At 34.5% G+C, this 26130-nt stretch overlaps 1 protein-coding gene across 4 annotated transcripts in view; it reads right to left on the bottom strand.

Moving 5' to 3' along the window:
- The window catches only part of EML5 (EMAP like 5), a 160773-nt gene that overhangs the window by 64530 nt on the left and 70113 nt on the right, over positions 1-26130 (bottom strand). For all 4 annotated transcript variants that reach the window (XM_060003358.1, XM_060003357.1, XM_060003356.1 and 1 more), the window contains exons 9-19: positions 22298-22554; positions 20975-21187; positions 14616-14783; positions 13833-13939; positions 13198-13316; positions 11645-11831; positions 8626-8731; positions 7124-7217; positions 6035-6135; positions 1261-1463; positions 152-263 (exon numbers count right to left, since the gene is read on the bottom strand). In XM_060003358.1, the coding sequence (XP_059859341.1) occupies positions 152-263; positions 1261-1463; positions 6035-6135; positions 7124-7217; positions 8626-8731; positions 11645-11831; positions 13198-13316; positions 13833-13939; positions 14616-14783; positions 20975-21187; positions 22298-22554 (1667 nt within the window). The remainder of the gene's footprint in view (positions 1-151; positions 264-1260; positions 1464-6034; positions 6136-7123; positions 7218-8625; positions 8732-11644; positions 11832-13197; positions 13317-13832; positions 13940-14615; positions 14784-20974; positions 21188-22297; positions 22555-26130) is intronic.

Genomic DNA, 26130 nt, shown 5'->3' with positions numbered 1-26130 from the left:
TTCTGGCATCCAGTTAAGTCGCTTCTCTTACTGAACTCTGATGCCTGTCTAGTAAAGAAGGAAAAATATACCCTACGTGCTCCACCTCAGTGCCCACCATGTTAATAAGCAATTAATCTTTTTTCCTACAAATCTCAAAATCTCAAATCACCTTTAGATCCTGGGGCCAAAGCAGCTCTTTTTATAGCATAGGTCTTGAGACATCTTTCAAAGGAGTCATCCCAAAGAGCTACTACCCCATCTTTCCCTCCAGTTACGAATCCCTACAAAAGTAAAAGTTTTAAGTTAATGAAGATCTAAATATTTAAAAAATAATAACCTTCTTTTATATTGAAAAACTCTGGAGGAAAGAATATTTATAGCCAAAAGTTACAGCTTGTAAAAAAACAGAAATTAGCATAGAATCCATTATGTTTTTTTAAACATCAACATAGAATTTGCAAAAATATTTACCATGACACAAAACATTCTACTTTTAGAATAGGACTTTAAAAACACAGTTTGCAATTTAGAACCATAAAGTAGCTCTACCACTTTCAGCACCTTCTCCTGGAGGCTTCATAATCCCATCCTTTAAAAAGAGGGGATAATAATAATAGCTACGGGACTTCCCTGGTGGCTCAGTGGTTAAGAATCTGCCTGCCAATGCAGGCGACACGGGTTTGAGCCCTGGTCTGGGAAGATCCCACATGCTGCGGAGCAACTAAGCTCATGTGCCACAACTACTGAGCCTGTGCTCCAGAGCCCGTGAGCCACAACTACTGAGCCTGCATGCTGCAACTACTGAAGCCCACGTGCCTAGAGCCTGTGCTCTGCAACAAGAGAAGCCACCGCAATAAGAAGCCTGCGCACTGCAACGAAGAGTAGCCCCCGCTCGCCACAACTAGAGAAAGCCCACACGCAGCAACGAAGACCCAACACAGCCAAAAATAAACAAATAAAACAAATAAATTTATTAAAAAATAATGACAGCTACCTCACAGGATATGGTGATAACATATAAAGTACCTAAACAATTTTTGACTCAGAATAAAAGATTAATAAATACTAAGTTAAACTTTTTTCAATAACAGCAGACCTATTTCACTCTGGGTTCAGGAGTTTGAAAAGAGGAATAAAATACAGTCAGGAAGACTCTAGCTCACATATAATTATTGGGTAGCTCAGCTAAGTAGAAAGGTAGTGTCCCTGTACTTGTGAAAATGTTCTGCACTCCATGATCAAACTATGTTTAACTTAAAATTTATTTAGGTTACTTACTTTTTCCAATGCATGCATACTGAACACTGGTCCATCATGTGCTTTAACTGTCTTTACAAGAAAGATGTCTCTCCAGATACACACGTCTCCTGTGGATGTTCCAGAAAAAGCCATCTCTTCAGTCCATCCATATACTGCACACATCATTGTGTCATTTTTCCCTGGTGTGCCTACGTAGCCTTTTCTTCCAATCAATCCTCCCCCTGGTTCATAAAAAATATTATGAAAGTACCACTCTCAAAACGTATAAAATTCAAAGCAATAAAATTTCTTTTCGGCTGTTTTTCTTGTTTAAAGAGAAAGACATGTAACAGTAAGGAGAGTTAAAAAGAAAAATAAAGGTCTCTCAATCAGTGACTTGGGCAACACCTTGCTTGGCTGCGGTAGGCATACCCATGGCTGCTTTCAGGTCATAGCTTTTTGGATAAACAAAAATATGTATTAAGTCAGTTTAAATCAGTCTTTTGATTAATTTTTTAAACATTATATTATGACATATTTAATACAAAAAGTAAAAAAAATACAATAAGCTCTTCTATATCCATTATCAATTTACATAAAATTACTAAACAATCAAAACGTATGCCAATCCCATCTCCCTTCTTCGCCCGCTACTATTCTGAATGTGATCTTGATTATTCTCACACATTCCCTTATACATATTTTACTACTCATTTTTGAATTCTTAGGTAACACGTCATTATTTTTCATGTTTAAAATTGTCTATAAATACATATCCTGTATGTATTCTTTTGCAACCTGCTTTTTTCACCAACAATTTGTCGTGGAGTTTTATACATGTTGATTTGTACCCCTAGAAAACTCATTTTCCTGACTATATAGCATTCCATTATATAAATACAACATTTTCCTATTAATGGGGACTTAATAAAATTGCTTCCAAGATTTTGCTATTGAAAACAATGCTGCTTTAAACACTGCTGCAAGGGCCTCTTCTATAAAAGTGCAAGAGATTCTCTAGGAATGCCTAGGAATGGTCATAGCGTATTTGCAAAAGGAACAGCATGTAGATGAGAGGTATCATCTCTATGACCAAATCATCCTCCAAAGTCGATACACCAACATATACTCCCATTAATAGTGAAAGGAGTTCCTGTTGTTTCCTACCTTTCAGAACACTTGGTATTATCAGACTGGGGATGTGAAATATCAACTGAGTTTTATTGTGGTTTTAATTTGCATTTCTCCAATTATTCATAAGCTTTATCATCTTTTCCTATTTTTATTGGTCATTCATTATCTCTTGATATCTTTTGCCCATTTTTCCAAATGAACTCATTCACTCATTCATTTATTCAAGAAATATATATAGATACCAGACACTATTTAAGGCAATGGGGGCAGAGCTATGAACAAAACAGACAAGACAACAAAATTCCCTGCTTTCATGGAGCTTCCTGGTGGGAGACAGTCAATAAATATGACAAATAAGTAAAATGTGCGGGATGTTAGATGATGACGGGTGTTATAGAGAAAATGTAAGCATAAAAGGGAGATAAGAAATGAGAGGGGTCCATTTTAAGAAGGGTGGTTAAGAAAGGCCTCATTGAGAAGGTGGTATCTTCATGAAGACCTGAAGGAGGTAGCAAGAGCAAGCCATGCAAAAAGAGCATTCAAGACAGAGGAATCAGCAAACGCAAAGGCCCCAAAGCAGGAACGTGACAAGAATCTTCAAGGAACAACTAGGGAGGCCAGTATGGAGTAGCAAAGAAAGTAAGGGAGGCAGTAATGGGAGATGGGGTCAGAGAGGTCAAAGGCAGCATTACAGACCATTGTAAGGATTTAACTTTTACTCTTTATGAGATGAAAAACATTTGGGTGGTGGAATGACAAGACTTGGCATATTATTTATTACCGGGTTCATTCTGATTTCTGGGTTGAGGGTAATTTGAATAGTGGCAAGGACGAAAAGAGTTAGAAGGCTATTTCAAGCATCTGGGCAAATGCTAAGGGTGGCATGGGTTTGGTGATAACATAGAAGATGATGAAAAGTAGTCATATTCCAAATGTATTCAGAAGATTGTCTTTTCTTAACATAGCAGCCAGAGTTGTTAGTGCACTTGGAAGGGCAGTTAAGTCAAGTGGTGAAGGGGAAAAAACAGGTTAGACTTCTCTCAAAAGAAGGAGAAGATAACTCACAAATTTAAAGTGTAAACAACTGTGTGGATGTGTTTTAGTACATAGGTAAGAAGAGAAATTGATTAGCAAATGGAAGGTAGAGCTCAAAGAGTAGTTTTGTTTGGTTTTACTTACTTAAGATGGAGAAATAACACCACATTTATATACTGAAAGGAAAGAGTTGGTAGAGAGGGAAAACTGATAATGCAAGAGAGAAAGGGAAGAAGAGTTGGAATGATGCCCTTGAATAGCTGAGAAATGGGATCTAGTGCACAAGTGGAGGGGACTGGGTTTCACTAGAGCATAGATTATCCATCCAGAGCAGGGTCAGCAAACTATGGGCTGTAGGCCAAATCCTGCCATCACCTGTTTTTGTTCAGTGCCCACTGGAGCACAGCTGCAGTGGCTACGTCGGTTTTCTTCTCTGCTCCCAGAGCCTGCCTCCCTGACTTTTGGCTGCCAACTAGCAGCTGCCTAGGGCCCGAGCTGGTCACCATCCACAAGTTGAGGACTTTGCTATGGAAACTTCTGGGCACCCAGCAGTGAAATCACAGTCCAGGAGTTGCCTTGCCTCTGGCCATCTGCCGAAGTTGAGAAGGTAGGGTTCTCCAGGAGGAGAAGACACACTAGAATCAGTGTGTCGCTAGGGCAGAGTGAAGCTGACTATGGTCTCCCCCGAGTCCAACCTGCAAGTCCTGTTCACTGCAGCAGGCTGATCTTGGAGGGAATGTCTCCAGTTAACGGCAACTGGGTGCAAACTGGGTACGGCAAGGCAGGAGTTCTCTCTCTTGTTCTCTAAGTATCTATATAATATTCTTGATTTTGTTTCTGTGTCTGGAAAGTCTAAAATATTTACTATTTGGCCATTTACAGAGTTTTTCACCTCTGGTTTAGATAATCATTATTGAGTTTTCTGATACACACAGCATAACATGTTTGTATTGTACAAGGTCATACCAGCCATGGAATAGAGTTCAAATTCCTTAGAGATTAATAATTCATAACTTGCAATTCTCAAAGGCTATATCTGGGATAGGAGGTAAGAAGCTCCCTTTTAGCCTTAGTCCTAGGTCATCTTTAACTTAGTTTACATAAAGCTATGCATTTAGAGGGCAGACAGATGGCATTTATTCAGATTAATAAAGTGGTTACTTATTTCCCAGTTGGCTACTGAACTCTGGATCAGAACCTCAAAGTGAGGAATGCTGAAATGCACTAAAGTCTTAACATTTATCCTTTTATGGTTCAGTTTCAGGTCTACTTTATGTCAAATCAAAGTTAAAGAAAAAAGTTATTCAATTGCAAATCTTTTCACTTTAAGGCTATTTACTTTCTTTAAGTCTCTTATTTCAGACAAACTTATAGTTGTTTTTTTTTCCAAAACCTCAATAATAGCATTACTTGCTGGGTATTTGCAAGTCCAAGCGACTAAGATACTCAAAAGTTTCGTTTAAATGAATGGGAATGAAAATGACAAATGTGAAGATACTTCTTTTTACTTTGTAAATGTATATACACTATGATCTGATGAGTCTGTGATAAAGTATTAAAACAAGTCTGAAAATCGACTCATGTCCTATGTAGTTTACAATTTGAAAGTTAATTCAACTTGGGAAATATCTTCACTAAGCCTATTCTTTTCTAACCTATGTCTCACTTCTCTCTATAGCTATGTATTTTATCTGAAAGGTTTAAGTGTACTAAGACTTTGTCAAATTGCTGGAATTTATAAGTATGCTATTCGATTTGGAAAAGAGACTTTTTAATTTTAAAATATGAACTTCTACAGTCACTAATTTACTAAATGACTAAAGTAATATAACATTCCATTTCTATATCATTTTATAGCACATAAAGAATTTTGACACAATTTCTCATTTTTAGTTTAGACTAAAACACATGTCTTCAACAGAAGAACGAAGTCTGGACATCACTTGATTAATCTCATAAGTTAAATTCTTTTGCAAATATGAATGCTATATCAATGCAGCCAATAATGATAAAATAAATCTTAACTTTGTTTAAAATGTATCAAGACAACTGTGAATCATTCTTTTAAACAAATAAACTTTTCACTTTTGAGAATTTTAGATTTTCATAAAAGATGCAAAGATAACACAGAGTGTTCTCATATACTGCTCGCCCACCCAGTTTCCCATAACATTAACATCCTACAATACTACAGACTACTTGTCAAAACTAAAAAATAGACATATTTGATATATTACTATTAACTGAACTCCAAACTTCATTCAGATTTCATCTATTTTTCAACTAATGAAACTTCTGTTCCAGGATCCAATTTAGGATACCACATTGTACTTAACACCAAATCGCTTTTAAAAGTAATAGTTTCTACCAAATGTAAAATAGATAGCTAGTGGGAAGCAGCCGCATAGCACAGGGAGATCAGCTTGGTGCTTTGTGACCACCTAGAGGGGTGGGATAGGGAGGGTGGGAGGAAGACGCAAGAGGGAGGAGATATGGGGATATATGCATATGTATAGCTGATTCACTTTGTTATATAGCAGAAATTAACACACCATTGTAAAGCAATTATACTTCAATAAATATGTCAAAAAAAAAAGTAATAGTTTCTTAAATTTCAAAGGAGCAAAAAGAAGCACTTCCTTACCTGCTCTACGCCAAAATTTCATGTGTTTAATTCCAGCAGTAATTAATTTATCAGGCACGTACGGGTTCATCTTTACAACAAAAATCTTATCTTTACTTCCTCTGAAATAAATACCAAAATGTTTTAACTCTGAAGATAAATCTCTCCTGTAATAACCTTTTGCCTAATCCAAACCCTATCTTGATTACTCCATTACTAAATGCTTGGCCCACTTGTCTCTTAGGTTTAGGCTACGTAATCATGCATTTGTACATCTGTTATTTTGTTATTATTTTAATTTATTAACTCCTCTCAACAGAATCTTAAAAGATAGGAACCGTGAGAACTGAACTTCTTTTGGATAGCACCAACTATAGTACTGTACATAGAGAATGCCATTTGTGGCATGAATGAGTTAAAGAAAAAAAATTTTTTATGGTACTCTGTTACAGCTTAATATAGTCTTTCCAAATACAAAATCCTCTTAAACTATCTTTTATTTGGGTCCTGTCTATATACTCTGCAGAAACCATTTATCTATATTTTAAAGTGCTTTTATGTGTCACTTTAGGGAATAGGAAGTTAAAAAAATAGTCTCTGAAACTGTTGACTATTTCCTCCTTTAAAGCAATTGCTAATATTTTTTAGTATTATAGAAATAATAATGCTCACTGTAGAAAATTTAGAAAATGAAAACTATAACAGAGAAAATAAAAATAATCTATAATTTCTTTGTGATACATGTGTGTATGTATCTCCTTTCACTCAAATATATAAAATGAGTATTTTATCATGTTTTCAATGACTACAGAATAGCTTATCTTACAGTGGAATTCACTCTACCTATAAATGGAGATTTTTGATAATCACTACTTCGAATATCATATTACAGTTACATTAAAAAGTGTGTGCACAAGGGATAAACCTACAATGAATCATGAAATCATTTGTCTTTTTACCACAATTATACTATTTATTCAATGGTAATAAAGACGGCAACAATTTAAAAAGTTACGTTTGCTTGATTTCAAAACCGTTATAAGTAAAAAAAATTTTAAGTCCAAGGTAATTTCAGTATTTTGCCAATGTGATATCAAGTTTTTTCCCTACCTTGCTATCGAAAGTTTCTCTCCTTTTTTCCAGTCCCATAGCACAATAGTGTGGCTATCATCTATTCCAACTGAAGCCAAACGTTTCCCATCCGCTATGAAAATTAATCACAGAGATAGACTGATCATTAACATTCAGAAGATAAAAAACACTCAGTACATATTCTGATACCACAGCACTATATTTAAATTTTTATAAAATAAAATATTGTTAAATGTTAGGCATGCATACAGCTATGAAACAAAAAGCAGAACTTATAAGGAAGGGGAAGAATAGTGTCTCAATGCATCTAAACCTATCTGCTGACTTCTTCCTCTGACTTCACTTACCTCATCTTCTACCAGCTTAAGACAGGGGAAAGGAGGAAGATAAGAAAAGTAGAAAAAAGATATTTAAAAGATGAGAAGGAAAGGGAAAACTAAGAAAGAAGGAAGGAAGAAGTGATATACGCCAATGAATTTCACCATAGGAACTCTACTGTGATATAAGAAGTCATAGGGATTACAAAAAGCGAATCAAATGCAAACGACACAGGTTACAAATACATATTGCTGTTTAATATGACTGTTTGTAGTGAAGGTCAATTATTTCAGTTGTTACTACCATCAAGCAACAAGTAATGACTATTAGACAAGAGATTGCGCTAAGTCAGTCATGCTGGCAGGTGTGCCTATGTTTACAGGTTGTAAAGGCAATCTATAATAAAACATTTGCCACTCTGCCACACTTTTTGCAAACCTCAACTAGTATGTTATCGCTACCAGTGGTATTTTTCTTGCTGACTCCTTTACCATTCAGTTTCTTCACCTTTGGCAGATTTTAATATGTGTATATACAATTCCCCCCATAAACTATAGCAATTCACTATCACTTCAGTCAGAGCAGCAGGAAGCACAAATTTACTGTTTCTTAATATAAAATTCTCTATTAATGGTATTTCCCCACTCTTCCCAATCCATACCCCAGCTTTCACTGTAGATCTATCTGTAGTTGTTAAACTTTTATATATGTAGCAAAGAGTTAACATGATCTGAAATTATTTTGATAAGACAGATTGGAATTGTCACTTCATAGAAATGTTATACAACAAATATTTCAGTTCTCACCTCTTTCTTAGCTTTCACCCTAAACATTTTCAAAGTTTACTCTGTGGCTGCAAAACATTAAATGAGATCAGGGTTTGCCCAAGGTTGGAAATACATACCACTAGTGGTAACTGAGACGGTTTCAGAGGTTATGTAGACAAACATTTTTTATTTTAATAGAAACATCTTTATAACAATGGGTATTAAAATTACATTTCATTAAATTATTATTATAAAACAGCTAGCAAACCCACACTTTCAGAGCCTTGATTGGTTAGGACAACAGTATGCACATTTGATAAAAAATTGTGAAGGTCACTATTAAATGACAAGTTTAGGCAACACTAATTTAGACTAAAATGCCATGTATTGCCTCTGCATTTTGATCATTCTTACTGAGACAGAAAACTGCCTTACCTGAGAAATCAACAGCACAGACACCATATTGGTGGTAGCCCTTTAATATCGACAATGGTTTAATGGTCTCTGTGTCCCATATGTGAACTGAGGGATCCCTACCTACCTAAAATAGAAAGAATTATAAAAGTCATTTTATGCAATTAAATTGTTTATTTTCATATCTATAAAAGGAAAACAGGAGATTTAACAACCTTTGTCATATTTGCTATAAATATTTATCAAATAAAAAGTATAAAGCAGACTGTATATGTGATCAACATTTTTCCCTTACATTTGTCGAAAAGCTAATGAGACTAGGCTCAGTGTTTCAAAGAATGTTCTACAACTACGTAGCTCCTAAACCTTATCCTATACTTCATCAATAAAGATAATGCTTACCAAGCATCTATTATTGGCAGCATTACTATGCTAGGTACAATGAGCACTAAGACAATTAGACAAATTTTGCAAACTCATTGGGAAAATGAGATATTTTCCGTTAAAATATGAACATCTGGTAATACATGCTTAATGGGGATGAAAAGGTTGTAGAGAAAATCTTCATGGAAGAGATGCTACTTGACGTGGGCCTTCAAAGAGTGTAGGTCTTAGATAAAAAGAGAAGCAAGCAAGTATATTCTAGGCTAGGATAATAGTGTAAACAAGATACAGAGGGGTTAAAGCGCCAAGCAGGTTAACACAACTTAATTCTTTATTCCTTTAGACTCAAGTAATCACTTTCTTTATACAGATTAAGAGATATAATAACTTTGCTTATGAAAGCAACTCCTGAAATAACTAACATAGCTGCCAATTACTGTTAATTTTGAGATTGGTTTTATATAAAGACATAACAAAAAACAATACTGCAATCGATCAATATTTCACTAAGTTATTAACTGCTTTCCTCTGTCCTGTCATTTGTCTACAGATCTACTGTTTTCTATATAAGCTGGAGTTCTAAACCATTTTGAGTTACTTTTGGTTTAGGTTTCTCCCAGGTGATATGAATTGCACCTGTTAATAAACTTTTTGTTTTTCTCTTGTTAATCTGTTTTTTTTCTTTGGCTGTGCCTCATGGGTTGTGGGATCTTAGTTCCCCGACCAGGGATCAAACCTGGGTCCCCTGCAGTGGAAGTGCAGCGTCCCAACCACTGGACCACCAGCGAATTCCCCTAATCTGTCTTTCTGTTAGAGTTCTGGCTAAAAGTCTAGCAGAGGAAGAGGTCATTGGGTATCCAGGGATGTCCTGTGGGCATACTGACTTATAGTTTAATTTGGCCCAAACTCCCTAAAATTCCAGAATTATGGTAGTAAATGACCAGTTTTTACAGTCTTCATTCCAGTAGTAGCAGAATAATGTCCAAACTCCTTGCAACAGCACAATGGGTACATAATCGTGTTTTAAGAGGAACCATTTATATAAACTAAAGGTGAAAGTAAATGGTGCCCCTGAGGCCTCTGCCAGCCCATTTAATTAGTTCTTCCGCTAATGTCCATCATGCACTCTAAGATTTGAATACTTTGCGTTGCTCACAGTTATTTAAAGAAGTTGTATTTTTATTTTTTTATTTTTTCCCCCACTGTTACACGTGATATGACACACTTAAAATACATTCCCCAACCTCCCCTCTATCAGGTAAACTACTCAGCTCAAATGTCATCTTCTCTATGAGGGTTTCCCTGATTCCACTAGGCACAATATATCAGTCCTTTATAATATTTCAAGAGAGCTTTATACATATCTCTAGCCTAGTGGTTCTCAGCAGGGGGTGACTTGCCTCCCAAAGGCTGTCTGGAGACATTTTTGGTTGTCACAGCTGGGGTGGGTGGTGTTAACTGGCCTCTAGTCCGTAGAGGCCAGAGATGCTGCTAAACATCCTACAATGCACAGGATGGCATTATACACAAAAATGCAATTATCTTTACAATAAAGAATTATCTGGCCCAAAATGTCAACAGTGCCAAGGTAAGAAGCCCTGATCTATACTTATGACACTGTATCACAATTTTCTTGCGTGTTTGTCTTCCCCCACAGAGTATGAATGTTTTACCATGGCAAGGTGTTTTATTTATATTCCCAGAGTCTTTCCTGGTACACAGCACATGCTCTATGAATGTTTCTGAATGAATAGAAGAAAGGAGGGAGAAAAGGAGGGAAGGAAAGGAAGGAGAAAAGGAAAGAGTCAGGGGAGGTACAAACAGAGTGAGGGAAGATGGGAGAAAGAAAAAGGGAAGAGCTTTCTCTCCTTTCAGGGAAGCTACATAGGATGATGCAAGTTTCCTACCCCCACCCTCAATATATCCCAGAAGGTATACTTACACAGTATTTAAAGCCAAACAGACTAAGGGCTTTAGGCTTTACCACTTATTAGCTGACAGATCTTTGAGAAAATTATCTAATTTCTTTAAACCTAAACTTCTTCATTTATAAACTGGGAGAAATGGTTTTACTCTCATAGAGATGAGGTGAGAATAAAATAAATATACATTAAGAAACTAGTAAAGTGCTTACACACAGTGAGAATTTATAAATATCACCCTTTCCCTTCCTTCTCTAAGAATATCCATATAGAGAGGTATCAGTTATGACTTTTCTCCATGTTTTCTACTTTGGTAAACCCGAATATGTTACTATCATGATTGTAAAATAAAAACATAGTCATCCTGTTTGTCACAGAACATTTCTTAGATAACTTATATTATTTAAAATAATTAAAAAACCAGATTTCTAGTCTTTACGGTTTTTGTAATTTTTACTCATAAATTTAAAAAATTAATATTATCCTGACAGAAAGGTGTCAAGCCAGAGCTCATAGTTCCAAATTCAAATTACAATAAGTAAAACAATAAAACTCTAAGGAAAACTATAAGAAAAAAGTTTTATTTGTAATATGAAAATAAAATCCCATTCTAAAGAATTCTTCATTTCCTAGAATACAAAAGATAAGGAAAAAAATGGACTAACTTAACTTTAAACCCAAACGAAGGTCTAACCTATCTGGGCTGTTGTCGCATAGTCTTTCAAAGGACCTACCTGGCCTGTTGCCACATAGTCTTTCACAGGATGAATAGCCAGGCAGAGAATATCATCATCGTGACCCAGGTAAAAGCGCTGTGTGTTCTGTTGTCGATTATAAATGACACCCACTGCTGCCACATGGTACACAATTTCACCAATTTGAGTATAGAACAGATTACTTCGACAGTCATACCCTCTGTAACTAAATATAGAAAAATCATATAACATTAACTTTGGCCTTTTACTGATAAATATGGACTATACAGAGGACATTCAATTTCCAGCTTTACAAGATACTGAACAATTTTAAAAAATACAAATATCTCAGATCCCATAAACTTTTGTGAACTGCTCTGATTACAAATAGCTAAATCCAAGCATAATACTAAATTTGTATACTATAAAGCAAAAAGTTGCTTTTTTACAAGTGAAAGGGTATAGAAAAGAATATATATTTGTATTTGTTTGTACTATATTATGCATAAATATTTCTGAAACTAGGTAACAGTGATTCCCTTTGGGTGGGGGGGAAATGATGGCTGGGAGGGCAGAGGTAGGAAGATGATTTTCAGAGTGTATCCTTTTATACACACTGTTCAACCATGAGAATAAAATATATCAATATATATTACAAAAATAAGTTTTAACAACAATTTAAAAATATTATACACATCCAGAAAACAAGTAGTCAAATCCCCTCAAAAATGATCAATATAGATAAAATAGATAACTAATAAGGACCTACTGAATAGCAGCACAGGGAACACTACTTAATACTCTGTAATGGCCTATATGGGAAAAGACTCTAAAAAAGAGTGGATATATGTATATGTACAACTGAGTCACTCTGCTATACACCTGAAACTAAAACAACATTGTAAATCAACTATACTCCAATTAAAACACACACACACACACACACACACACACACACAAAATGCTTCCAAACAAACAAACAAAAAGAAGTACTGTCTATTTTAACACTGGAAGAAAAATATTTTTACTAAATAAATCTGTTTTTTTTTCAAATTCTTGAAAACATTATAAGCCAGGTAAGACAATGATTACTAGGTGAGGGGAAGGAAAGAGTTGGACTGGAGACTCTGTTTGTCCTGGGATAAAATGTGAGATCTGTATTGCCAGATATTCTAAGAGAATCCAGAAACTGTATTTTATTGAAATTATAATATATAGGCCAAAATGCTTAGGCCAAAACAAGCCACAATATCATTATAAATCAGACATATTTAGGGGAGATGATAATCTCTCACATTTCACTTATTTTGTTTAAAGAGATCCATTTCTATAAATATAACACTAAATTTTCATAAGACAAATTAATTTTTTATTTAATAAATACTTATATAGTGCCAGAAAACATTCTAAGTCACCACAAGTATTGACTTATTTACTCCTCACCAGAATCCTATCAAGAAAAATACTGTTATCTCCATTTTACAGATGGTAAAACAGAAACACAGAGAGGTTAAGTGTCTTGCTCAAAGTCTCATAGCTAGTAAATGTGAACCAAAATTCAAACACATAAATGAAAAGTAGTCGTTTTGTACCCGTGAACAAAGTGTAATCGAATACTATTTCCTGGAGCCCGCTCTCTTCTTTTAGAAGTACCACTTTTTTGTTTCTCTTTGTATTGTTCTTTAAGCTGAGGTAGATCTTCCGTGTAAACCTTTAAATAATGTACATAAGTAGAAATATTCTTAGAACACAAATTTATAGAGGTGTTATATATTCCTAATGTAACTTCAGACATTGTGGTTACTATGATCGCTAAAGTTTTAACAACTGTCTTCAGTAGGAAGATTCTTTATGAAATTTACTTCCTTGGAAAGACAAACGTATTTACATTTTCTAAGTATCACACTGACAAATACACATTTAGTTTCCATGAAATTTTTATACTTCGTAAGAGAGTATTTTAAAGGAAATAAATGGAAGTGTACTGCGACAAAAAGCACATATAATATATAATACAATACAATACAGGCACAGTTAGTATATCAAGCACTTAATATAAATAACATTTTACACAAGTATACTTTAACTCTTAAAGGGGGAAACAGCCATACATTTCTTGGAAAATTAAAAACTGCAAAAGATAACAATAGATGAGTAAACAACAGGGAGCAAGATAAAGAAGAAACTAGAATGTTTCAGGAAAAAATCACGTGGTAATAAAAATTACCTGCCGACGGTAGGTGAGCTGTGTCTCTTGTTCAATTTCAGAGTCCAGTTCTGGAACATCAGACAGATCTGAATCTGATTCATCACTATTAGAGTCAGCCAGATTTTCTGTAATTCAAAAAAATGAAACATTACCTGTTTAAAGAAGATTCATTTTCAAAACAGCACAATAAAATTAATGATTAAGAGCTGACTGTGCCAACTGACATGGAGACAAGCCATAAAACAAGCAAATGAAATTACCTATTCAAGTGACACAGATGTCAGTAAACTGTACTACAGATTATCTTCCTCTCCACTCACTGCAAACTCAATAGTTCCTTTAAATCCCTTCACTGGCTCCCCAATGACCGCTACATCAAATTTAAATGTCTGTGCAAATATAAGTGAATATAACCTATAATTAACATGAAAAATAGCTAGAAAATACCATAATGCAACAGATGAACTGACATTAGATAATTTTTCTTTGTCAAAAAAACCATACTGAAACCTAGATACCCATCTCCCAGAGAATATATTAAATGTTTGTTTTACTAATGCATGTTTTTTACTCATCATTTGATAGATGAAAGTGTAACCAAAAGTACTTTGTAGTCCATGCTCTGTGACAACTGAGTTTAAACATATAGACCTAATATTTTATTTAAAATTTCCACTAATAATAATAATCTATACTGTTAACATACGAGGCTTGTGTATGTTTCAAGAGTAAAATTGTTATTTGGGGGTTACTGAAGAGTTATTTGACAGAGAAATTGTTTAGGCAGTGTGTTCTACTCACCTTGGGGTGCTATGTGAAGAGCATCTTTTAGTTTTCTTTCAGGAATAAATTTCCACTGAAAGACAGAGTGATCTGCTCCACCAATAGAAATAACCCACTGATAATCATGTGACCATCTGACATTAGTTACATGAGCTGAATGGCCAATGTATTTTTTAAACTTGGCCCCTATAACAAAAATATACCTTTAAATTGATAAACAAATGCCAATACACACACACAAAAACACTATAAACAACAATTTCTATACCTGAACCAATGCATCCTATTTCTATTACCTTAATTATGATGAACGGGGAAAAATGTTAATTCAAAAATTCACTGAGTGAACAAATGAATGAGTGTACATCAAGGGACATAAATCTTTGCTCTACTGATTCACAATATAATTTGGTAAGAACCACAAGAGCTGTGAAGCATTATCTTACTGCTTTGAGAAAAGCCTGCAGCTACAAGGGGATCAATTGTTTTTATATTCAGATATTTGAATGTTTTGGCCTGACACCTTTGATCTTAAGTGATATTGACCAATCTCCTCCCCCACTATTCTCAGCCTTAGCTGCGAAGATCCTTTTAAAGCTTAAGCCATCAAGAAAATATTAGCAACATATAAAAAGGACTACACACCATAACCAAATGGGATTTATGCCAGGAATGCAAGGTTGGTTCAATATACAAAAATCAATCAATGTAATATACCATACTAACCAAAATAAAATACATCCAGTTGTCCCAACAACTATCTTTTATAGTCATTTTTTTAAACCTAAATATTTGGTATAATGTCCTTCAATGTGGGTTTGTCTGATGTTTCTTCATGATTAGATTAAGATGTGTTTTTTGCACAGGCAATGTTGTGTCCTTTTGGATACATCATTTTAAGGGGCACCACAGTTCTATCACTAGGGATGTTAAGTAGCAGCATTTGGTTAAGGTTTTATATACCAGACTTCTCCAACTGTAAAGGATTTGTTTAACTTTCTGGCTAATTTTTAAAAAATCTGTGCAATGATAGGAACCATTTTTGTGGTTCTAAGTTCAGAATACATTTTCTATATCTTGCTTAGATAAACTTGATATTTGGCAATATGTATATGTTCCTGGTAGAGTACACTAAACACAATAATGTTTGGTTTCATTTTGATAATGTTTTAGAAGTTTTATTTGAAGCTACAGAAGGCTTGTATTTCAGGATGGCAAAGATCCATCAATTACAAACTGGAGAAAAACCTTCACCTTGGCCATGAATTTAGGGATAGCCATCTAATCAAAGCATAAAAGATGTGACCCAAACTATATAGATTACAATTTACTGCTACCTGACAGTAATGTTATTTTTTTAAGAATCAATTTTTTATGTAGCTTAACAGAAGTCAGTAACTTTCTAGATGGGTAACTTGCCACAATTCACTCCACAAGTCCAATAAGGTAAGATTTAGTCCCATCCCTCTTATAAGAGAATGCATTATTTGCCTGTCAAGAGGACTCTGGCTATTACTTCCTTTGACGGGGCCCTGTACATACTCTTAGGCAACAGAGAGACTTACAAGGTAAAACCAGAAATTTCAGCAAATAAAATTCCAAGTTTTTAAGGTGTACTAATTTTGTTATGTTTAGAGCAAATGAAGAAGAGTTATCTGAGCACCTATTCTAATTGACTATATTGGGTGATAGTTCCAAGAGAGGTGTAGATAATCCTGTAAGGCCTTCCAAATGATTTTCTCTGTGACTTTTCAAAGATCAATTCCTCTGGAAGAACCAAGGCAATTCAACAAGAAAGCTATGGAATAAGTCTAAGGGAAGCCAGTTATTTCTAATCAAAGTGACTTTATTAATAATTATTCAATAGCCAGCACTGCTTATCTAACTATGATAAACAGTTTATCTTAAAAGTAAACCTAGATATCACATCTTTTAAGAAGTGACCATGACTCACCAAGACCAATCATATCCTCTTATCATGCTTCCAGAATTCCCTGTTATTACCCCATGTATTTATAACACTCAAATGTAATAGTCTATTTACTTGTTAACTCCTCTAATAAACTATAAGCTCCTTGAGGGCAGGATTGTATCTTGTTTATCATACATCCCTAATGCCTGATACATAGCAAACATTCATTAGGTATCTGAAGAAAGGGAAAGAAAGGAAAAAAAAAAAAGAAAGATCATATTTTCCCTTACTCTGCCTATACACTTGAGTTGAAATGCTAGATTGTAGAGGAGGGAAGAAGAGTAGTGAAGGAGACTGAGAGGGCATGAACTCCAACACTTACAATTCATTAAAGGGGACAAAAAGTCTGATGTAAAGAGTATTGGAGTTGAAATCAAAAGACTAGGTTTGAGTGTCGTCTTGACTACTTAATAGCACAGGAGCTTGAGCACATCAGTTAACCTCTCTTAGACTCCATTTCCATTTTAGTATAAATTGGATTATAAGCTCTCAAAGTCCCTTCATTATTAAAAACTGACATATGATAGGAAATGATAAAAGAACATTTAAGGTCTAAACAGTATGTCATCAATTAGGACTAACATCTCAGAGAAAAGATTTATCAAAGCAAGCTAGAATGGTCATAGAAGCATTCCTAATTTAAGTGAGAACAGAATGATAATTCTTGGTGAGGATAAAGCAATAGACTGAAATATTTATGCTTCAATGATCCCATGTCTTTTCTAATTTATTTTAGGGTATATTTTAACACAAAGTTAATATGAGTTAAATCTCTTCAATAAATTGTAGCAATATGACAAAAGATTTTTTTCCCATTTAACAATGTTTTGATGACCTTAAAACTTCTAGATATAAAATATATGAGAATATCTTTTTTGACCCTAGTAAAAAGTAGAATTCCTTAATACATAAAACAGCATTGTTCAGAAAAAAAAAGAGAAACTGATTTGACTACTCTGAAATAAAAACTAGTCAACAAAAGACATCATTAAAAAAAATAACTAACAAACTCAAAAAAAGGCATCTGTAATCCATAAAAATTACAAATCATTTGTATCTATAGTATATAAAATTATTTCTATAAAACAATAAAAGAAATAACTCTAAAACATAGGCAAAAGATATGAACTTGTGTTTGATAGAAGAGGAAATGCCGAGAATCAAAAAATATTGGAAAAGATGGTCAATCTTATTAGTAATTAGATAAATGTAAATTAAGACAATGTGACACCATTTACACCAACTAGATTTACAAAAATAAAAAGTGTGGCAATGTCAAGTGCTTAAGAGGATGTAGATCAACAGGGTTTGTAAAATGGTATAACCATTGTGGAAAACAATTTGGCATTTTCTTATAAATTCTCTATGACCCAGCAATTTCACTCCTAAGTATACATCTTTGGAAACTTGTACATCATAGCAAAAGACTAAAGAACCCAAATGTCCACTGACAGGAGAATAAACACATGAACTGTACCACATTTTCACAAGTATTTTACAGCAATGAAAAACAAATACACTAGAGCTACATGCAACAATATCTTAGAAATCTCAGAATCTTAGAAAAGCGGTGTTGAATAATTCCCCATCACAAATCTGTTTTATTGTTTGATATTTGTTTTTCCAATGAATTTTCTTCTGGAATCTAAAAAATATTTTTACCAAATAGAAATGTTCATTTGTCAATAAGTACTGAAAGAGTCTTGGCAATTATTAACAGTGATGAAGGTGTCAGATTAAAGCAACCATGCCCTCACCTCTCCATCCTCCCCCACCCCACCTTCTCACCCACCACCACAGCCTCTGTGCTGCTGCCTGGGAACAGTCTGATTATTTGAGAGATTATGGTCAAGAGCAGGAGAATCTAGAAAGAAAGAGGATAACAATGGACAAAAAAAAAAAAAAAAAAAAATAAGAGGAGTAATACTCCTTTGGCCTGGGATTTGAGGGGGCTAAATGTGGAAGAGGAACATTCTGGGCTAATCTCACACATTTTGTGCTGCAATTACAATGATTCTATAACGTAAGCTACTTCTATTATTTAACTTCTTTCCACATTTTGTAAAAGCTTCACTTCTTAGAATGTAATGGATATTACTTAAGTGGATATCTAAAATACACTAATACATCAGACACAATCTTTTCTCAAACTTAAGTTGGATCAATAGTACAACTTACTGTAATGAAATAATGTACAACTTCATAACTAATCTAAAAGAAAGAGAGTTTTTCTAGTAATACTACTAGCTTTATGCAACTATGTAAATTCAATAAATACAGAATCTTAAAATACTTCTACTAATCTTTGTCTTCTTCTCTCCCAATTACCTACCAATAGTCTCAAGCTGACTCACAAGTGCCTAGAAATAAAAACCCTTACCATAAAATAAATGTCTAACAAAAATCTAAAAAAAACAGAAAATAAGAAAAACAATTTATATTCTTGAAGCAGTAACTGAACAAGACTAACTTCTCTTAAAGACTTTGGTAAAATATTCCTACAGCAATTCAGAAGACTACTACACATTTTGTAAATGAAACAAAATTATTGAGCAACAAAAATATTGTCTTCCCTGTTGCAGAAGATAAAGCTTGTGAGTAAATCCCATGCATTTGACTATGAAAACTCAGAAAATTACTCTTTTTCTGCAGAGAGGTCAGTGTATGAAACAGTGAGTAGAAGCAATGTCTAAGATTAATATCACCATGATTAATCTTACTAAATCTCACACCTTCTAACTAGGCAAGTATCATTTTGAGTCACAATACAATTTGTTGTGCCTGGTGACTCTCATGTCCTGGCTATGTGGTGGGATCCAGAAATACGGTACTTCAATTGCTAGAGATTTGTTAGCCTTTATTAACACCCTTAGCATTACTTATGGAGGTACTTTCACACGCACCTAGGAAGCTGACATGTTGCAGGCAGGAAGTGACAACATGGCATAGCTGGCAGGATCTGGAACTCACCACTTTACTGTAGAGGTATAGCAATTAGCAGTCTAGACTTCTGGGAAACTTGCACCGTTAAGTTTAACATCAAGGGGACTACCTAAACTATTTGAATAAAACTATTTCTGCTGTTTCCAAAATTACCTTTTTACTAAATTGCATTTTAACATTTGTCCAACAGCTTTTATTAACCGGGTGAAAATCATGACTGCATCTGCTATAGATGTTGATACTCTATGAATATACTCAGTGCACCTAATATGAGGCCCTATATTATGAGAGAGTTCTTTGAAAATTAAATCTCAGAAGAAACATGGCTTTCTCTGAGTAGTAATAAGTATGCTTTTTTTTTTTTAAATAGCTAAAGTGAAAATTATTTTGTGCCCTGCTTTATTTTATTTTTGGTTTCCAGGAAGCTCAGATTCAATTTTGATGTTTGACTACTGAAGAAGAAAATGTCAAACATTTTCTTTATCTGATTTTAATATAGTATTTCTATTTATACTTCCCCTGGTATGAATTATTTACTCATATAATTATTTTAGTACTTATGGACTTGTTATAAGCTGACTCAAATACTTTCTGGAACAAGGCATGGAACAAATAAATGACTAATAGAGCATTTCATTTAATTATTCTCAGGTCTATTAACAGAATGATTAATATCATCACTTTAAAAGAGGTCCAAGAAAGAGAGGTGATACATATTATATATAGAAAATAACCAGTGATAAGACCCCTTATTTTTCTCCCACCCCCAGTTATGAAAAACAAATGTCAAAACAATACATGTTAAGGATTTTAAGCAAAAACACACTCTCAGATAAAAACCAACAAACAAACCAATAGATTCCAAACTGTGACCTGTACTCGCACAGCTGACTACTTCATCAGAATTCTTGAGAAAATGACATAAGAAAAATGTCTCCTAAAAGATATATGTTCAACAAGTTAAATGATTAAAGATAATAAGCCATAAGAAAAGTATAACTATCACTGTATATCCCAACTATATGAAGCAATTCTGGAAGTGGGGAGAAAAATGATTCTCTAAAAAGAAAGAGGTAAAGTATTAGCCCATTTATAATATATGAATTCAAAAATAATTTTCTAATAAAAACTTCATATCCAAAAATAAATGTAACATGACAATTATCAAAATACTATAAATAATTCTGTTCATTTTCATGAAATCCTTCACCAAACCAACAGCACCTCTCACTGCTGTGGCCTCTCCCGTTGTGGAGCACAGGCTCCGGACGCGCAGGCTCAGGGGCCATGGCTCATGGGCCCAGCCGCTCCGCGGCATGTGGGATCTTCCCAGACCGGGGCACGAACCCGTGTCCCCTGCATCGGCAGGCAGACTCTCAACCACTGTGCCACCAGGAAAGCCCAGAACTTAAGTCTTTTATAAGACAGAGGTTAATTAATAATATTTTGAAAGAAAAGATACCTTTTCTTAAACAAGGATATCGAAATAATTTTACAATTCCATAGTCATCAGCTGTAACTAAAACTTGGCCAGTATAGTTTCCATCTACTGAGTTTATATCATTGATATCTGAATACTTGGGCCAAATTCCATTTACTTCAAGGCCTGAAACACATGTCCATGAAGCCCAATGAACACCTTTTATTTCTTCTTTATTTGTCACTTCTTTTCCTCCTAAAAATAAATCACAGTATTAATTTAAGAAGTTATTTCTTTTGATTTTTACTCAAGCATAAACTGTACTGATAACATGGTAAACTCCAAAATTTAAATATCTTCTCCATCCTGTTAAAGGATAATACATGAATAGGTAAGTGAATATAGTAAGGAAAGGAGGAAATTAAGTGCAAGGAGTTGTTAAAAAGCCATTACCAAAATTATGCTGATTCAGAGACATACAGATTTGATGATGATGTAGCTTAGCAGGTTCATGCATGTGGACAGTAAAACTGAACCCTATTAAAATCATGCTACAGATCAGCCACAATGGGGTAAGTTAGAAGGAAAAGTAAAAGCTATACAAAAGTGGCAAATCAGGTATTGAAAAAGAAACCTAAGAAGATACACGGTTGAGAAAGATAACTGAAAGGATCGCAAAGGAAGGATGAGTGACAAGTAATACATTTATGTTAGGTAATAGGACTTCAGGATTCAGTCAATCTTCATTACATACAGATTGTTAATGAAAACTTTTGGAGCGATGCATTAATTTAAATATGCAGCTACTCTTGTTAAATAAGTTATTTTAATATAGTGACTAATTCACTAAGCATCATACTAAATAAAGGGCTGAGAGATAATATTTTGATGGTTGTTTTTATTCTTCTCTTTTTAAATCTTTGATAAAAATTCTGTTTTTCAAAATTAGTTTGTTAGCTATATTATTATTAATATTTGCAAAGTCTGAGATAACAACAAAAACCCAACTTATAGTCAGACATCTGTATCAGCTGTATTTAGTTAATTAGTTGTACCCATTAAAAATGGCATTTTGACTTTCTAATATACACTAGGACTTTACCATATACTACTCATATGGCATGGACTTCAACATAAAATAGGTCTTAGCTCCTCCAAGCAATTAAGTTTTAATTAAGAACCAAAAGGATTTCAAATGATAAGGCAGCCACAGAGAAAAGATCACAATGCCTGAAATATTAGCTTGTATCTTCTTTGATTTCCTATAATCAAATGTAACTTACACTCTGCCTCTAATGAAATTCTAAGATATTTTAAAGGAACTAAAAATCTACAAATTATAAATAATTTATAGGAAATTTTTACCTGGCATCCTATAAAAAAGTCTTTTACCATTCCCATCATTTGTTTGTAAATATCTACTGTCTGAGGACCAGTCCAAGTGAGTGATGAAACTAAGTGATCCAACACATTCCCCAAATTTTTTATAACGCTGAGAAACTCCATAAATATCAACTGAGCTGTCATTGCATCCAACAGCAAGGTAAGTTCCATCTGGTGAATATTTTAACTCATGAATTGCCTCCTTCCGATCTTTAATATGTACAACTTCCGTCATATCTCTGTAAAGAGAAAAAAAATGAGATCATAAACAAAGAAGTCACTACAGAATTAGTTCAGTTTTCAAATGTGTCTAAAATGACTGTGAGGCTGTATCAAGTATTTATAAACCATAAAACAAATGTAAATGAGACAAGTAGTATTAACTCAGGAATAATTTTGCCTAACAGAAATATATGAGGACAATATATGCTGGAAGTAGAGAAAAATGCTAAATTTCAGTTCCTAAATTACTTAATTTTAAGTAGTTCAGAGATTCATACTAAATCTCTGGAGTCATACAATAAAGGAAATAAAGTCATGGATTTTTATGACAAAGTTCCTTATAAGTACTGAGTTTATGAAAAATGCTTAATTATAAAAGCCATGATTTTCAAATTAAATTTTTGTAATGAAGCAAATGCACAAAATTGCATGCAGGAAATAAAGAAAGGAGAAATTGATTTGTATTATTTTAGTAATACATTTGAATATATATCTTTACATAGACACCACTAGTTACTTTTATTTCAACCTCTTTGACCTTTTTTAATAGAATACAAATTCTTCCCAATTAGCGACCATGTCAGCCAGCAAAGTTAAATATTTTTAATGATGCCTTATAACTGACTTTCCAGAAAAATAACAGGTACTGGTAATAGCCATAAAAATGGGTAAACACTTAGTTAAACACTACTGAGTTTCCAAACATGTGGAGTTGGTGGAGAGGTGGAGAAGAGAGAGGCAGCAAGGGAGAAGGGGCAGGAGGAAGTGAGAATTCTATTTCTAACTAGTGCCAGGGACTTTTTCCAAATAAATTTTGCATTACCCATCTGAAACGTTATCAACAGATAATTCAAGAATAAAAGCTTAAATGGTTATTTCCCAATTTTTACAGTTTCTAAATGGACAATTTAAAGCAATAAAACTCATATTTCTTTCAGTAACATTAAGTATTTAACTGTTTTAGGCACATGACACACAAAGATGAACTCATCTTCTGTGAGAGACAGAGATAAAGTAATTATACTTTATAATTGAGAAAATGTAGTGAGTGCTCAAAAGGTTATGTGTGAAGTTCTATAAGAAACACTGAAAAATGGTTAAGACTAAAGGCAGGGGACTTCCCTGGTGGAACAGTGGTTAAGAATCTGCCTGCCAATGCAGGGGACACGGGTTCGATCCCTGGTCTGGGAAGATCTCACATGCCAAGGAGCAACTAAGCCCATGCACCACAACTACTGAGCCCACGATCTAGAGCCTTCGAGCCACAACTACGGAGCCCATGCACCACAACTACTGAAGCCCATGTGCTTTAGAGCCCGTGCATCACAACTACCGAGCCCACGTGTCACAACTACTGAAGCCTGCGTGCTCTAGGGCCCACGTGCCACAACTACTGAGCCCACGTGCTGCAACTAGCCACCGCAATGAGAAGCCCACACACCACAACAAAGAGTAGCCTGGCTCGCCACAACTAGTGAAAGCCCACGCACAGCTACAAAGACCCAGCGTGGCAATCAATCAATCAATAACTAAAAGACTAAAGGCAGGAAGGGACCAAGGAAGAGTGATACCTATTTGAGCATAAGACCTGAGGGGCTGGCTAAGTATAAAAGATTGAAGGTTTTCCAGAAAGAAGACACAGCATGAGCAATGCAAATACATGGCACATTTGAACAAGGTGGATACAAGATAAGTGGGAAAAGCAGTGACTTGATGGGGTTAAAGAGATAAATTAAGGACACTGTGTAACAGATCTGATACATTGCCAAGGAACTTGGGCTTCACCCTGGTGTTAATCATATAAAGAAAGAGACGAAAATCATCCCCTTAACTACAAAAGGGAATCAGAACAAAACAAAACAAAATAAATGAAGGAAAAAAAAGTACTTTTTAAAAGAGCTTTCCTGGTCAACGTCACTTTTGCCTTAGACCCTGCAACTTGCAAGGTCCTCTTCCTAAGCACAGAATAATGTAGCTACTTCTACCTTTCCCAGTGACTTCTTCCTTTCAGTTTTAATTTAAATCCATGCATCTTACCTCCCTTTCTTCATACCATTCATCCATCCATCCACTCAGCCATCCATTAGTACATCCAGCCATTCATCTATATCTATATGGAGCAAGATTTTTAAGAAAACATCTAAGACACTATTTGAAAGCTTTTCTTTTTTATACCTTCTTTATTAAAATATAATCATTCCAGTATCAATCATGAACATTAGTTAAAATGCTCCTGGAAAATTCTTCAGAATTATTTTGGTAATTTTTTTACAGCTTTTTTGTTCTAGGGACTTAACTGCTCCCAGTTAACAGGAGAAATAAGTGTGGATATCTGAGGTTGTCTCTTGCTTTCTACCACTGTGGCCCTGTCCACGCACACAGAGAAGAAACCAACAGTGAGGGAAAGAGATTCTGATTGACTGGTTTTATAGTATGTATTACGTTATTACATCAACACTATGAATTATAACTATCTTCTCTGACAAAGTTTCTTTGGCAAATTTACAGGTAAGAAGACTATTATTAGATGAAAATGTATTGATTTCTAAAAATTCTGAATTAAGTCTTCTGGGAAACTGGTATGCAAATTCTGTGATTTCTTTAAGAAGCAGAGGGAGGTCAAAGCCTGGGAATACTCATTCATTAGCAGTCTGTAACACATCACAAAAGTAAAAGTACACAATATTAATAGAGCATATATACTGATAGAGCATATAACAGAAGAACCGTTCCTAGGTGAAGGTGTTAGAGGAAACAGACCAAAAGAAGTGGAGTTTAAACTTCATTCTGAGGAATTAATGGGACTTAGCTCAGCAGAAGACAGGAACTGGGAGGAAAAAGCCTACATTCCAGCAGAGCTAAAACTATGTGAAATTGCTGATGGCAAGAGAAAGCATTCAAGCTCAGCTTGAGAAGCCCAGTACAGTGGTACTGAAACAAGCAAAGGGGGCTTGATGTGAGCCAGAGTCTCGCAAGGAAGACTAAGGGAAAATTATAAAAGTCCTCATACATCTAAAGATTTTTGGCCTTAACTTGTAAATATAAGCTAGGGTGGGATGAATCAATCAGATCACTAATCTGGTTCGAGAGTAAAAAACAAATTGAAGGAGTATAACAGCAGGATTAAGACCAATTAGAAGACTACTACAGATGGTGGTTGCTCAGACTTCAGAAAGAAGTGAAATGATCTGAAATATACAGTATTATACAATCCATACTATTATATTTAGTACATGTTAAAGATATTATCATTCTAATCTTATTCACAAACCTTAACTAAAATGCTCCTAGACAATTCATCAGGTAAGTAAAATCAACAGGATGTAGTGATGGATTATAAATGGTGGTTACCTCCTAGAGAAATGGAAATAAAAACAAAAATAAACAAATGGGACCTAATGAAACTTAACATCTTTTGCACAGCTAAGGAAACCATAAACAAGACAAAAAGACAACCCTCAGAATGGAAGAAAATATTTGCAAACGAAGCAACAGACAAAGGATTAATGCTCAAAATATACAAGCAGCTCATGCAGCTCAATATCAAAAAACAACCTAATCCAAAAATGGGCAGAAGACCTAAATAGACATTT

The sequence above is a fragment of the Delphinus delphis genome, chromosome 2 (genome assembly GCF_949987515.2).
Source record: "Delphinus delphis chromosome 2, mDelDel1.2, whole genome shotgun sequence".
NCBI lineage: Eukaryota > Metazoa > Chordata > Mammalia > Artiodactyla > Delphinidae > Delphinus > Delphinus delphis.
The sequence above is the reverse complement of the archived record's forward strand: the minus strand, read 5'-3'. Positions and strand labels throughout refer to the sequence as shown.